Raw genomic sequence first — 16696 nt, forward strand, 5'->3', positions numbered from 1 at the left:
ATGACCAGTCATGACCAAAGATGAATAGACGCTGTTATTCTGGGGGTGATTATAAGTCCATTTTCCTTCTCGCCATTAAAGAAGAATTACAATGAATAAAGGAATGAAAGAAACGCTATGTTTTAGAAAACCCCTATAATAATTGTTTCAGGCAAGATTTACCAATGGATGCTGAGATTACTAGGTAAAAGTGTAAAAAAGAAACATGATATTTTGTTTTCAAGTATCTCTCCTAAGATATTTATTAACTACAAAAAGGAAAAGTATTAATGGTGGTGAAACCTGACAGACATCACCTTAACTAACTGATTGAGATGAACACACCAGTAATAAGATGATGGGCCCTAACAGAATGCACTGAGAAAGATACTACCCTAAGGCCTTTCAATCACAGCCACTAGAAGAGATACAGTATTTAGGGATATGAGGGTCTTGTATCTTCCCAATTTCCCTATTTAGAAGTAGTTTTTCTGACTACCTGAAAGTCAGATGGAAACAAACATTTGAAGGAAAGGGAGGAGTTCAGGCTCCTAGAATGAGAAAGTCATGTTTAAAGAATGTTCAGAAATGCTGCAAAGGGAGGGATCCAGGCACGAAAAACCTACTGTCTACACATCACGACCAAGCCGCATTAGAAGCCACTGCAAGTTTTTCTAGCAGATCTACCTTTTAAGAGAATCACAGCATGAAGAATTACATAGCTCCTGACTGACTTTAAGATAAAGCATTACATTGAAAGGTTTGCAAAAAGCTAGGAAAAAGAAGCATGATACAATTGCTACTAAAACAAAAATCTTGTGAACTGGAGAGAATATCTAGTCTTTCCTGTTATTATTTGAATCCTGTCAAGAAAGAGGGAACAGAGAATTTAAGTCTGAATAAGTTGCTAGGTACCACCTATAAGGTCACACCTAGGTTTTCTTGGGACAGACCATTGCTTGAACCTTGGTATTTCTGCTCCACATCTTAGTAAATACATAAGTGAAATGCAATCCAACTCCTTCATTAGAAGTTTTAGGAACAGGCCAAATATTTTCTTAGCAATTAACAATGATATAACAAGTCTCTGTAAGACAGTTATATTTCAAAGAACAAAAATTGATTAATATGCTATTTGTAGATCTGTGTAATAATTAGGCATATTCCTCAATCATTTTTAAACTCATGTTTTTATATAAATTGAGAGGCTGGGGCACCTGGGTGGCTCAGTGGGTTAAGCCTCTGCCTTTGGCTCAGGTCATGATCCCAGGGTCCTGGGATCGAGACCCACATTGGGCTCTCTGCTCGGCAGGGAGCCTGCCTCCCCCTGCCACCCTCTCTCTGCCTGCCTCTATGCCTACTTGTGATCTCTCTCTCTGTCAAATAAATAAATAAAATCATTTAAAAAAAATAAATTGAGAGGCTATGAAGAGCCACAGGGTCTGCCCAAAGGGGTAAGATTTATACACATTAATAAAAACCTTTGACATTTAATAGGATAAGACTTATTTTATGAACATAATATAGTAATAAACTGTACTCACTTCATGATTATTTCTTCCAAGAATAAATCTAGCCAAAAGCAGGGCCTTCTTGAATCCCAACCAGAAGATGTCTAATAATGGCAAAATTATAAGATCCTGTGCACTGGGAAAAAGACAATCTCTTCAAAAATGGCGCTGGGAAGACTGGATAGCTTCATGCAAAAGAATGAAAGTGGACCACTTTCTTACCCCATACACAAAAATAAACTCAAAATGGATTAAGACCTAAATATGAAACCTGGAAACATAAAAATCCTAGAAGAAAGCACAGGCTGTAACTTCTGTGACATGAGCCGTAGCAACATTTTTCTAGAAAGGTCTCTTGAGGCAAAGGAAACAAAAGCAAAAATAAACTATTGGGACTACATTAAAATAAAAAGCTTCTGCATAGCAAAAGAAATAACAACGCTAAAAGGTAACTCATAGAATGGGAAAAAGTATTTGCAAAAGGTTAGTATCCAAAATCTATAAAGAACTTATAAAACTCAGCCCCCTAAAAATAAATGATCCAGTTAAAAAATGGGCAGAAGACAGGAACAGATATTTCTCCAAAGAAGACATCCAGATGGCCAAACAGACATGTGGAAATGTTCTCACCATCACTCATCATCAAGGAAATACAAGTCAAAACCATAATGAGATATTACTTCATGCCTGTCAGAATGGCTAAAATCAAAAACACAAGAAACAACAAGTGTTGGTGAGGATGTGCAGGAAAAAGAAACCCTTGTACACTGTTGGGAATGCAAAGTGGCTCGGCCACTGTGGAAAACAGTAGGGAGGCCCTCAAAAAATTAAAAATAGAATTATCATATGATCTAGTAATCCTACAACTGAGTTTACCCAAACAATATGAAAACACTAATTCAAAAAGATACATAATCCCTGTTTACAGCAGCATTATTTGTCACAGCCAAACTATAGAAGTAGCCCAAGTATCCACTGATAGATGAATGGATAAAGAAGATGTGGTGTATATATACAATAGAATATTATTCAGCCATAGAAAAGAATGAAATCTTGCCATTTACAACAACATGGATGGAACTAGAGAATATAATGTTAAGTGAAATAAGTCAGTCAGAGAAAGACAAACACCATATGATTTCACTCACATGCAGAATTTAAGAAATAAAACCAATGAACAAGGAGAAAAAAAGAGAGATAAACCAAGAAACAGACTCTTAATTATAGAGAACAAGCTGATGGTTACCAGAGGGTGGTGGGAGGAAGATGGGTGGAATAGGTGATGGGGATTAAAGAGTACACATATGATGAGCACTGAGTAACATATAGAACTGTTGTATCACTATATTGTACACCTGAAACTAATATAATACCATATGTTAACTATACTGGAATTAAAATTAAAAACTTAGTTGAAAAATTATAAGATCTTACCATAGGTCAAATTAACTTGTGACATGGGTTCACCACACAAAAGTTCAAAAAGGCTCTAGTGAGTTTTGCACTAAGACGTATGAAAAAACTCAACCTTTTTCTATATATAAAATTATAATATAATAAAATATAATGTGCAAATATGTATAATTATAGCCTACTACAAAATACAAATATACATATATATTTTTCTTTTTTTTTAATAATTTTTTTTATTTTTTATAAATATATATTTTTATCCCCAGGGATACATATATTATATATACATATGATATATACACTATTTCTCTCAAAATATACCAAGGGGAAATTTTTTATTTTTTTGTTTCCCTACGCTGTGCCTTTTATTCCCATGATTTGTTCATTCTGTAACTGGAAGCCTATATTTCCTACTCACCTTCACCCAATTTTTTCATCCCCCCAGGCATTTTTAACTTTGATACATCATAAAACTAGTAAAACTGTGCTATCTAAAGAAACATATAGCTCTTAAAATATAATCCACTAGAACAAGCTAGTATGCTATTTTCTATTTAAGAATTTTTAATATTTCATGACAGCAAAAGAAAATTTTAGTGAGACCATGGCATCAATGTGCTTCTAAATGTATCTAATCTTAAAATTGAGATATATTTAAGAACCAGAGAAAGGTAGGAATACTCTGAACTCATTACTAAAACCACAGGTATATATATGTATGTCTAGATATATAGAATGCATTTATCAAATCAAGTATTCGATAGCCTACTCTCATGACAGTAATATTTAAAAGCTTTTACCTGAAGTATATTATTTTAAACTTTCACACCTACCAGAAAAAGGAAACAGAATTATGTCTTCCTTCTCTGGAGATGAGAGGACCAAGGCTCATTAGAAGTTTAATGATTTACCCAAGGTTATTAATAAGTGGCAGAGCAAAACCTATAACCTAGGCCTTGTATTACAGAATCATTATTTTTACAGAAAAGTATGCTGCTAGGTTCTGAAAGGATTTTTAGAAGAATGTGCTCCAGTTGCTACCGTTTAAAGTTTAGAGACATCAATGATATCAGGGAAATACAAATCAAAACCACAATGAGATATCACCTCACACCAGTCTGAATGGCTAAAATTAACACATCAGGAAGCGACATATTGGCAAGGGATGCAGAGAAAAGGGAACCCTCCTACACTGTTGGTGGGAATGTAAACTGGTGTAGCCACTCTGGAAAACAGCATGGAGGTGCCTCAAGAGGTTAAAAACAGAACTACCCTATGACCCAGCAATTATACTCTTATATATTTATCCAAAGGATACAAAAATAGTGATTCCAAGGGGCACATGCACCCCAGTATTTATAGCAGCAATATCCACAATAGCCAAACTATGGAAAGAGCCCAGATGCCCACTGACAGATGAATGGATAAACAAGATGTGGTATACATACACACACATACACACAGGAATATTATTCAATCATAAAAAAGAATGAAATCTTGCCATTTGCAATGACATGGATGGAACTAGAGGGTATTATGCTGAGTGAAATAAATCAGTCAGAGAAAGAAAAATACCATACGACTTCACTTGTGTGTGGAATTTAAGAAATAAAACAGATAAACATAGAGGAAGGGAAAAAAAATAAAATAAGATAAAAGTAAGAGACTCTTAACTGTAATAAACAAACTGAGGGGGTGCCTGGATGGCTCTGTCAGTTAACTGTCTGCCTTTGGCTCAAGTCATGATCCCAGGGTCCTGGGATAAAGTCCCAAATCGGGTTCCCTGCTCAACAGGGAGTCTGCTTCTCCCTCTGCCTCTGTCCCTCTCTCTTTCTCTCTCTGTCAAATAAATAAATAAATAAGTGAATAAATCTTTAAAAAAAAAACAAAAACTGAGGTTTGCCAGAGGGGAGGTGGGTGGGGCATGGGTTAACTGGGTGATGGGCATTAAGGAGGGAACTTGATGTACGAGTACTTGATGTTACATGGAACTGATGAATCACTTAACTCTACCACTTAAACTAATAATATATGATATGTAACTAAATTTAAATAAAGAATTTTTTTAAAAAGTTTAGAGATATCAAATACTCATGGAGGCAATAGGTGTGTTTACTTTTTAGGATGACACAGAACAATCACGTCCAAAAGAGAAGAGTGAGTAAGATACCATTGTATGTGTGCAACTAACCTGCATAACAGAGAACTGGTAGAGAGACTGGAGTCAAATGGCAAGGACAGGAGGTGGAGGGGTGTCTATAGCTCCTCCTACTCTCTATACCTGTCTTCCCAGGAGCATGTGGAAAATGCAAGATCAATCCTCATTTCCAATCTCATGCACTCTCTTACAACCTCTCATGTAATTATGAGGATGCTGGAAATGGGTTCCTGGCAATAGTAATAAATGTTTCTACTTTAATATGGTTAGGAATTTCAATTATAATCAAGTAAATGAACTTACTTCGAGAGAGATTCTCAAGGGCTTTTCCCAGCTTCTTGCTCTCCTGAAGGATGTGGTTCAATTCATCAAAATCACGGCTTTGTGGTTTAATTCGCCAGTTCCACTTAGGATGATCTACTGACCTTGGCACTATGTTTTAAAAAAAATGATTACTTCATAAGCATGCTACATAATGATAAAAATTTACTATTCATCATTATGTGAAAGACTGTATCAAGATCAATGTACAGAATAAATATGTTTGTTTTGGAAATAGTTTCCTTATGAGCAAACAGAGGGAAGTTATGAAGCTGGATTTTAAGAAATGTTTTAACTGAACTCGTAAAAGGGAAGTGTGACTATAGAAAAAAGAAAATTCAGGCACTGTTTACGGTTAGTGACTTCTGTAACTTAGGGAAAACATACAAGCAAAGTATATTTTATATCATCATCTAGTAGCTTAAAAATTTCTAATTTCTTCATCAGCAATTAGTATATATTTTTAAGACATTTTGCTATCTTCTGATAAAAGAGAAGACAGAACACATCTCCCTTCACCTCCCCCACATTCCTAATAAAAGTATATTAAATTTTGTTTGGTCAAATTATTAGTCAAACAAGAAGAGAAGACATTATTAGGCAAGAAATAGTTTTTTTTTTTTTTTTTTTTTTTTGAAGAAGCAGTATAAATTGAGGAGTGGTAACTGTATCTAGCAAAGTAGAGAATACCGAAATCTAGTCCCTGAGGAGAGAGATGCCCAAAAAGGTGGCTATTTCATAACATTTCAACACTCAAGCTCCAATCAAGGAGGACAAACACCAAAGCAATAAGGACATAAAACCCCATTTCTCAGATTGGAAGGATCCATTAAATGTCCTAAACAATGCAAACCATATTATCCCCAAATTTTACAACAGTGGCAAAAAAGAAAAAGATCCTAAAAGCTTTCAGGGACAGAAACAGCAATCAAGTTCTTCTCAGACTTCTTAATAGCCATACTTGCCCCAGAAGACACAGACGAAATTCCTTCAAAATTCCAAATGAAAAATCAGTTCTAACTTAGAATTTTATACCCAACTGAGGAACTAATCCAGTTATTTATAAGGATTCAAATATTTGTCTTGCAATCATTTTTGTTCAGAAAACCTGTAGTGAAGGTGCTCCATCAAAATGAATAAATAAACCTAAAAGTGGAAAGGAGACGTGGAGACAGGAGACAGACGGTCCTCCACAAGAAGGAGGAAAAGAAAATCCTCAGGATGGCAGTGAAGCATGGTCTCAGAACACAGCTAAGAAAAATGCTAAAAACCAAGAAGCCATGATAGAGCAAGAAGACAAAGGGCTGCAGAAGAGAGCTCTCTAATTTTTTTAATGAAATAAAATATAAAATAAAGTAAGATCAAAGTTAGAATTACTTGATGTATTTGATCATATTGAGTGCTGAATATGTTAAGGCAAGGTTTGGTGAAACACTAGCGAGGGGTACACAGAAAACAAAGCAAATAGAAAAACAAGACAATTATAAGTTCTAGAAACAAATTAATAGTTGCACATCTATGGCCCTACTTTGAAATTATGGCTAATTAATACAACATCATTGTGTAGTATATATTCAATATTTGAAATACTTGCATGATTGTACTGTGAGGACAAAATGGGCCTGAGGTATGAAACCACAATGTCTTAGAAGGACGTCAAGAGATGATGCCTCAAATTTAAAAAGTAAAAAAGGGAACTATGTAAGCAACTTGTATGTTGGATATGTACATTTGTGTACCAAAAGGAACATCTAAAAGAGTTAAAAAGTGGCTCTATATTAGAAGCCTATAATAGTACTTCACTTTTCAAATGGTATTTTTTTGTTTTGATTAAAATAAATATCTATATGGTAATGCTATGCCAAAGGCAATCTCAGACTACCGAAATATTTTTCTGCCCCCTTTTAAAAAAAAATTGGAAATATTTACTTATAAAAAAGAAACTGGAAATAATAAAAATACACGGACCCTCTGACCCAGTAATCTTACAGCTGGTGAATTATCATAAAGAAGTGAGAACACCTATATTTATGTAGGTATGTTGTTTATTTTATCAGAAATTGCAAGATATTCATTTATTTCAGGTAGTAGTTTGTGGAGGCAAAACTCTATAATCAATCTAACCATTCTCCCACAGGGGAATAAATAGATTATGGCACCTTCACAGCATACTACAGTATATACTTCTTAAAAAGTATAATTTATATCTAAGTTTAGCATGAAGATATACCCACAACACATTCTAAAATAATAAAAACAAATTGCTGAAGAATGTGTATAGTCTAAAGCCAGTTTTATAAGGCAAATCAACTCACACTTACTTTATATGCTAGTTGTACAAAGAAAAGGATGTGAAAAGATGCAAACTATTTCATAAGATGTGAAAATATACAAACTATTTCTGAGGAAGTAGAATTTGAGGGGGCTAAAAGAAGAGAAAAAGATTAAAAATTTAAATTTTGTTAAATTTTTTAATATAAATATCCTTTCCTTCCCCTCTAAAAGATTTAATTTGCTTTATTAAATGTACTTTATTAAATGTAGGTCTAGTATTGCCTTGAATGTGATACAATGCTGCAACTGAACATGACAGGCAAGGAACCTGCTCCGGGCAGCTTATATTCTTAAAAGACTATTATACTCAAGAAGGTCTAAATCAATTAAACATGCTTGAGCATATGAGTGAGTGTATAATGCTGAAATGAACATGACATTCATTAGGATTAATAGCCAGAAATATCATATAAAAAGTTTGACTTCGATTCTTACCTTTTCTTCATTTCATTAATAATACATACTTACATACATTAAGTAATATTTGAATGACAAAATTCCTTACATGATTTGGATTCTGGTGATGGTGGGGAAATGTTAGACACAGCAAGGTCACTTTTTGACTTTTTAGGCTTCTTTGCACTTAATTGCCAAGGCTTATCATAACTTCTGAAATCCCTTCTTGTTCCTTTATGTTCTGTTAAAACAAACAAACAAACTATATATATATATATATATATATATATATAAACTCAACGATAAATGATTTCAAGATTGATCAAAAACTAAATCTGTGAAGTCATTAGCTATGCCTGGCAAAAGCTATAGTTCACCTCACATCAAAAATAATGCAAGTATTCAAGAGCATTTCTTGCTTAATTTCTCCTGTAGATTTTAGTTTTGAATTTGATGTGATTCAATTTGTATATTAATATGATGAAGACCATGTTAAACTGTGAAAGGCTCTTAATATGACTCTTTAAGGCATAGATTACCATTACTTAAAATAACATTCTTTAAATGCGTATTATGGAATAAAGCACTGTATTCTAATGTAAATGAAAACAACTGAGGCTTCTGGGTGGCTCAGTCCCTCAGAGAACCCGCCCTAGGTTTCAGCTCAGGTTATGATCTCATGGGTGGTGGGATGGGGCAAGTGCAGGGCTCTGCGCTCAGTGGGAAGCCTGCTTGAAGATTCTCTTCCTCTGTCCCTCCCCTGACACTCACTCTCTCTCTCTCAAAGGTAAATAGAGAAATCTTTAAAAATATATATAAATTAATTAATTAAATAAATAAAAACAACTAAACATTTATGTAAATTTTACTCATCTGATTTTACCTTATCTATTTTTCACTAAGACATATTAAACCACTGATAGTCACGTACATTCCTTCCCTAGAATCACCATTTTTTTCCACTTCTCTATTAAAGAAAGGGTAATTCAAACAACTTCGTTCAATTATAGCTCCCCTTCAAAGGTGGTCAAAGTCATACCAATTCCCAAATTAAATGATCTTTCCAAGAATTCATCCCTCTCAACAACTTTGCCAAGCATTTCATATTTTTAGACAGGCCTATCTTTGTGGAATATTTTCTTCTCTTAAACTCAGGGCCCTACATCCTCCTCATCTCTATATCAACCATTTGACTCTTCCTTCTCTGTCTCATTCACTGCTTCCTCATCTTCCTCTTTCACTGTGTGACATTCCTTAAACTTTAGAGTTTCCTTCTGCCTTCTTGTTTAAATTTATAAGTTGTCAAATCATCCTAACTTTATGAATGACTCCCCAATCTTTCTCTAGCCACCCACTTGTAAATACCAAATAGAAATCATGAAACATTATATGGATTCCTCAAATTTTTATTTTAAGATTGTACTAAACTAGCTGTTACCTAATTTTATGAACTCCCAACATGCCATTCAATACCAAAAGAGGTACAAATATTCTAAAACTCTAGGAACAGAAATATCGGTCTGTGGTCTGCCAAAATGCAGGACATATTTCCACAGACAGGAGTTAGACAAAAGACAGGCAAATAAGAAAAGGACTGGAAGAATTCTAGGCATCCCTGACACTTGCCCCTGTATCAAAGTCATCTATTTCTGTTTTCCTATGAGAATCTGTCTTTCTATATCCATCCTAGGTCCATAATATCTTCTAATGCAACACAGCTAAAGGAACAAGGAACCCTGATCATAAAACAAAGCATTTCATGATACAAACAAAACGGCTAAAAAGAACAAAGGAGGAATAGCATACTGGATTTTGTGGCTTTTTAATTTTTCCACTATAGGCTAGGAGAAAAATCCACATTAACTTAAATAATCTAGCAATGATACTGTTTGTATTTAGTTGGTAAAAAACAAGATGAGACAAAGTTATTCATGATTATTGGAGAGACCCATAGGATTTAACTAATAATGGAATTTTAGGAACAGTCATGATTTTTTCTCTCTAAAATGTTTGAAAGGATCCAAATTGTCCTGAGCTATACCTTGAGGGGACAAAGAAAAGTCCAGCTATATTATTAATTGATAAACCTAAAACTAGATAGAATACTCATTTAAATTTGAATAAATGGAAAAAATAATTCTAAAAAAATTTTTCAATATGAAAAGCAAGAATACTGCACTCAAGATACAAAGAAAATTCATAGTTTGGAAAAATTTACCCTGAAAAACCTTTACATTTTAGAATATGGCTAATTGCCTTCTTAATAAAGAAATAAAGAAAATGGATTCTATAGAACAAAAGAAATGTGAGAGGAGGTAGGTTAATCAACTAGTCTACAATAAAATATAACTGCAAACAGAAATGAATAAAGAAGATAAGGAAATGCTGACAGTAAACCAAAATGCAATACCAACATTTAAATTTGCTTTCAAAGCCAGAGAGAAAAAACTGATACTGCAGAAAATCATATCAGTAACACAGAGAGCATACTTGACAAATCTTCCCAGAAGTTAGTCAACAAAGAAAGGCAAATATAATGTGAAATGAAATGGGAGGAATGAAGAACAGCAAAGCAAACTCAATTTGCACATAGCTGATCTTCCTGAAGAAGAAATAGAAAGCAAATATAATGAAAACAACAACTAAGTACACAAGAGGAAAACAGTTTTAGGCTGAAGACCTGGATTTGCTAATTGAAAAGACTCACTGAATATAAGAAAAAAATCTAAAGAAAAAAGATAATTGTAGAGATATATTCCCAGTAAAACTTGTCAATATCAGAAAGAAAAAACAAATTCCATAAGTATTTAAGAAAAATAACTAGATATCTAAAAAATAAAAATAAGGAAGACTTTATGTTTCTGCACAGTAATATTAAATGGCAGACTTTTAGATGATGATGTGTCCTGAGTTGCTAGATACATTTGACGACAATAAGAGGACAACTTTAGATATTTTCAAGAGATACTATACCAAAATACTTTGACTATTGAGATAATTTCTAGCTAATCAGAACATGCACCAGAGGAAACAATTTGAAACTGCAGTCCAGCTATAAACTGGCATTAATACTGTCACCCAAATTATAACTTCATCATTTATATTCATATCCAAGAATTACCCTGTACTTGCCTTTTCTCTCCTGTCACACTCTTTCTTTCTAAAATTTTGCCCCTTCTCCTCCTGGGACATACATTCCATAGCAAGCAAACACTCTTCTATTCTCAAGACCCCCTTCCTTTCGTGTTTTAAGAGACTTCACTCTTTCCACAAGAACATTCCCTTCTCTGCAGCTTACTGGAATGGAGGGTTCATTCACCCATGTGGTCCCAGCCACAGGCTGGGTTTTCTGGCCCAGCAGGATTAAGCTGGAAGTCCCTCCTCTCTGGTGATAACTGCTGCCTGTCTACACTATTCACTGCTCCTCAGTGTGGTCACTGCTCTACTCCTGATTACTCCACAGCTGAACTCAAAACATTGGCACGGTCTCCCTTGACTTTTCAACAACTTGAATGCAACCCTGGTTTCATCTTCTTCTTCTTCTTCTTCTTTTTTAAGATTTTATTTACTTGACAGAGACACAGCAAGAGAGGAAACACAAGCAGGGGAAGTGGGAGAAGCAGGCTTCCTGATGAGCATGGAGCTCCATGAGGGCCTGGATCCTAGGACACTGGGACCATGAACTGAGCTGAAAGCAGCCACCCAAGCGCCCCTGATTTCATCTTCTTAATCCTCAGACTAATCATGCATTAAGTTTCATATTTCATTGACCTCCCTAACTCTGAAAGGCTTCGCTTCCCTGATTATTAAGATACCCCACAACTAAGGCTACCAATAGGACCACCTCATCTCCTGGACTCACCCCACCTCAGAAATCTTTATCTCAAATACCACCATCTACTGTCCTTCTAATCGCTCTCAGATTTTCATTGCACCTACTCCTGCACCACCAGGCTTCTATAGGTCTTTTTCTTCAGCTCTCTGATCTGCTTTTTTGTCTAATTCTTTTCCTATCCTTGCTCACTACCCTCTCATGCCAGACCATGCACTTTGATCACTTGAATAAATGGCTCACAAATGTCCTCACTGCCCTGCAAAACTGTTCTTCTGACCTAGCCATGCCACAACCACAATTCTCACTCAGTCCCTCAAACTGTTGGCTCTGCTCCCTTCTCACGGCTTCTGGGCACAGCTGGAGAAAATCACAACTGTGCTGATGGTTTCTAAGAGTCATTTGTCTTCGACTTCCGAGAGGTCCCAGAACTGCCTCCATCATTTTTTTTTTCCTTTTGTGAGCTATTTTCTCCTTTTCCTTGGTGACTTTTCACAGTTTAAATCCCAACCCTCTTGTCCTCAGCAAACAACCTTACTTCTTAATAAAAAAGACAAAATTTCAGGCAGCAGATAAGATTTCACCCTTGCCTTCCCCTCGTTCATCTCCCACTCTCCTGGAAAATTTGACCACAACTTCTTCCATTCTCTCTCTTGTAACTTTAATGATTATGAGGTATGATACTGAATGCCACACTGTGACTCCTGCCTTGACCCATCCCAGAGTTTTAGACTCATATCTAACTTCCTGCTGGAATTATCTACTATGATGCCTCACAAAAACTCAAAGTCATCAATAGGAAGTGGACTTATTATGGTTCTTCACACATTTACTCCTCTGTTCCCACATTGCTTTGTTAAATAAGCATTTATGCCATTGACCAAGTCAGTGAATTGGGAGTCATAATAATCTCCTCCCCTCTTTCTCCCTCTTCAAGCAGTAAGTCATCAGTACTTGTACTACTCAGAATTCTAAGATGATCCCCATGATCTCTACCCATGACATTATGTCTTATATAATTCCCTCACCTTAAGTGTAGTAGATTGGACCTTGACTTGCTTCAAACCAACAACATATAGTAAAGATGATGGGATGTCAATGCTATGATTATATTATGTTATATATATTAAGTAGACTTAATGACAGCAATTCCCTTGCTGATTTTAAAGAACCAAGCTGCCATGATGTGAAAGAGTCATGTGGCAAGGAACTGCAGATTGCTTCTTGGAGTTGACAGCAACCCCAGCCTAAAACTCAGCACAAAAACCTTAGTCATACCGCTGCAAGAAAATTAATGCTGCCAACAACCTGAATGAGTTTAGAAGCAGGTTCTTTCTTAGTTCAACCTCCAGATGATAATGCAACCCAGCTAATACCTTGATTTTCACCCTTGTGAGATCTGACAGAGGATCTTTTGTGTTAGTTACAGACTTCTGACCCAAGGAAAGTATGAGATATTAAACATAGGAACTGCAGAGTTGAACATACTACTATCTCTCCAGATACTATAGTTTATAAATATGGGCTCATATGAACTTCACTGGGCTCACAGACTCCATATGGTCTGCCTTTACATGATGGGTGCCCTCTTTGCACCTACAAACCAGAGTTCATGCCTATATACCCATGCTACTTAGAATCTAAACCCAAGAAAGTGAAGCCAGGAAACTGCAAGTGTTCTCCCTTTTCTATGCCAAAAGTTTGTGTCCTAGCATCCTGTCTAATGCAGGTATCTTCTGTATGGTTAACTGCCAGCAGAGAGCTCTACATTCTTTCAGAGGATATCCTATTCCCTACCCACGTTACTGTGGCTTTAAGACATGGTCTCAAGAGGGTACTAATATGAGAATATAGCCAAAGAAAACCAAAATCCTTTCAGGGGATCTCATAAAGCATGAGGAGGAAAAGAAAAGTGCAGATGTTGGGAACACATCTGAAATCCTGTCAGTCAGATTCCCAGGGGAATTAGGCAAGGAGATGGCTATTGACATAACAGGCACAGGAAATTGGTTTTAGAAGTAAGTGCCAAACTAACAAATCCGTATATAGAATAAAAAAGCTGTCAGACACAAAATTCATAAGTAAAGACTGACATCGGGTCTACCCAATTATCTTAACTGGTGCTTATTGGGGGAGACGATGCTATTGCAGACTTAGTAAGGTTGGTTCCCCAATGCCCGGAGTAAACGCATCTTCCTAAAGTTAAACTTACTACATAAGATAAAAATAGGCACCACAGGAAATAGAGAACCATCATCAGTTTGGGAAAAGTGAAAGGCAACTTTTTAAAAATTTTTGTTTACCTTTCTTTTTATAGATAAGCTTTGAGCTTTTAATTCAAATTCTTCATGAAAAGAAAAGAAATATTCCTAATCCTAGAATAATTAATTTGAATTCACACCAAATGAAACTTTTCATGTAAATCTCAATCTTAAAATTGAACACACACAGATTCCCATATTTTAAAGCACAATACATAGCATATAATACAATATATTCATAAGCAAGAGTATTTTATGACAAATTGGAATTTTTTCATTTTTGAAGTGTAATTCACATACAGTGCTGTTATTAATTTCAGGTGTACAATATAATGATTCAACAATTCTATATGTTACTCAGTGCTCACCAAACTAAGTATGCTTTTGATCTCTTTTGTCTATTTTACCCCAATTCCCCCACCCTTTTCCCTCCCTTCTGGTAACCATCAGTGTGTTCTCTATATTTAAGTCTTCTTTGCCATTTTTTCTTTTCTTTACTTGTTCATTAGCTTTTTCTCTTAAACTCACACATGAATGAAATCTTAGCATATGAATGAAGCTGCAAATGAATACATGAAACCCTTGATAACCATCCACATTTATTTTATTATAATCAGAAAGACTTTTGTACATTTTTACATTAAATATATAAAAATCAACTATAAAATGTTTTTCACTTACCTGATGTTTCACTTTCTGCCCAGAGAGCTGCAGATCCAGATAAAGTTCTTTGAAGTTGTCCATGGTTTCCTTGTTTAGACTGAAGATGGTCAATGAGAAATGGGATTGGCTGGTCAGGCGTTTCAGTTATTAATTTGGTCATTAATTCCTGAAGGCAGAATAGAGCATACATTTATTTTTAATAATAATAGTGAACAATTACATAGCATTTACTAATGCCAGGCTGCTCTAATTGCTTTACATACAGCAAATAATTAAATCTTAATAACAATCTTTTAAGGCAGGTACAAGTTGCTGTCCTCCTTGTGAGGAAAGTGAAGTGCAGAAACATAAACTATGTTATACAGCTAACACAGGAAAAACCAAGCTATATTTACTTATATCTATTTTTATTATCCTACTTGGTGAAAGAAATACTAGAACTAATTCTAAATTCTTTTAAAACTATAATCCAAGAATTTTAAACTCCAGATTACTATTTTTGAGAAATGCCATTACAAACTAATAAAGTTTACTTTTGGTAAACTTTACCATATACCTTACATATCAATGTCATTTTTTCTTCTTAACCAAATACACCTATCCCAAAATGAAGAAAAGTTTATTGTCATAAAAGAAACTACTAACAAGCCACAGACTCACAGAAACCAAAAAATTAAACTAAACTTAAACTAGTCTCCAAACAATACAGAATTTACTTTTTCCAAAAGCCCTGATGGGTATTCATTATTATTATTATTATTATTCCTCTTCTTCCTCTTCTTCCTCTCCTTCCTTTCCTTCCTCTCTTTCCTCTTCTTCCTCCCCTCCTCCTCCTCTTCCTCCTCCTCGTCCTCCTCCTTCTTCTTTTTTTTTATGAGTTAAACAATGAAGATTTCCCAACCTGCTATAGCAGCCTGTTCCATTTTTGGACAGCTATAATGATGCCTTAAATTGGGCAGAAAGCTGCCTGAGGGTAATATCTATATGTTGTTTTTTTCCAGTCAGGAACAGCAAAGAGCAAGCTCCAATTTGTGGTCAATTAGAATCCCCAGATTGTTCCCATATGAACAGCTGCCAAGACAGGTGGTTATCATTCTGTGCAGTGTAACTAAGTTTGTGAAATTTTATGTACCATTGTACATTCATATCAATCACATTTCACCTTGCTAGATTTAGCCCAGAATTTTAGTCTGTCAATTATCATTTTAAGTTTAGATTCTGTGAGAGGAAATGGTCTTGAGTGGGCCAGAAAAATCAGATTACTAGGAGTGCTAACAGAAGGAATATTAGAAATTCCCGCATCCCATTGTCTTTTTTTGTTGGTGGCATATTTCTTCTGCCTTGAATGCTCCTCTTTCAGATGTTCAGATTGCTGGCTTGTCATCATTTGTCTCTAATGATACCTCTTAAGAGAGGTTTACCCTAACGAATCTTCGTAAGTCTTTATCACTTCATTTTCTTATTTTCTTCATAACATCATAACATTTCTTCAGAGTACCATACTCTCAGAATCATCTCATTAAATATCTGCTCATCTTGTGCTCGCTTCGGCAGCACATATACTAAATATCTGCTCATCTTTTTGTATGTGCCTCTGCTCGTCCTCTACTACAGCACTAAGAACATAGGCTGACCTGGTTTGATCTCAGCTCTCACCCACGGGCCTGGAAATCTTTATAGCTCATAGATAGTAATGAAATTCATTCATTCATTCTTGGTTTACAGATCCCGGGTAAATATTAGTAATTAAAATCCCTTAATCTCCTAATAAACAATTAAAGCATTCATAGATTCCTTAGCCCAGCAAAAAACACTCTTCATAATTCCT

The 16696-nt window shown here is 35.2% G+C and overlaps 1 protein-coding gene across 2 annotated transcripts in view; it reads right to left on the reverse strand.

Moving 5' to 3' along the window:
• The window catches only part of C4H8orf34 (chromosome 4 C8orf34 homolog), a 378696-nt gene that overhangs the window by 282985 nt on the left and 79015 nt on the right, over positions 1-16696 (reverse strand). For both annotated transcript variants that reach the window (XM_044245487.1, XM_044245488.1), the window contains exons 2-4: positions 14887-15034; positions 8222-8353; positions 5365-5493 (exon numbers count right to left, since the gene is read on the reverse strand). In XM_044245487.1, coding sequence (XP_044101422.1) covers positions 5365-5493; positions 8222-8353; positions 14887-15034 — 409 coding nt within the window. The remainder of the gene's footprint in view (positions 1-5364; positions 5494-8221; positions 8354-14886; positions 15035-16696) is intronic.

This window comes from Neovison vison, chromosome 4 (assembly GCF_020171115.1).
Source record: "Neovison vison isolate M4711 chromosome 4, ASM_NN_V1, whole genome shotgun sequence".
In the NCBI taxonomy this organism is placed as follows: Eukaryota; Metazoa; Chordata; class Mammalia; order Carnivora; family Mustelidae; genus Neogale; species Neogale vison.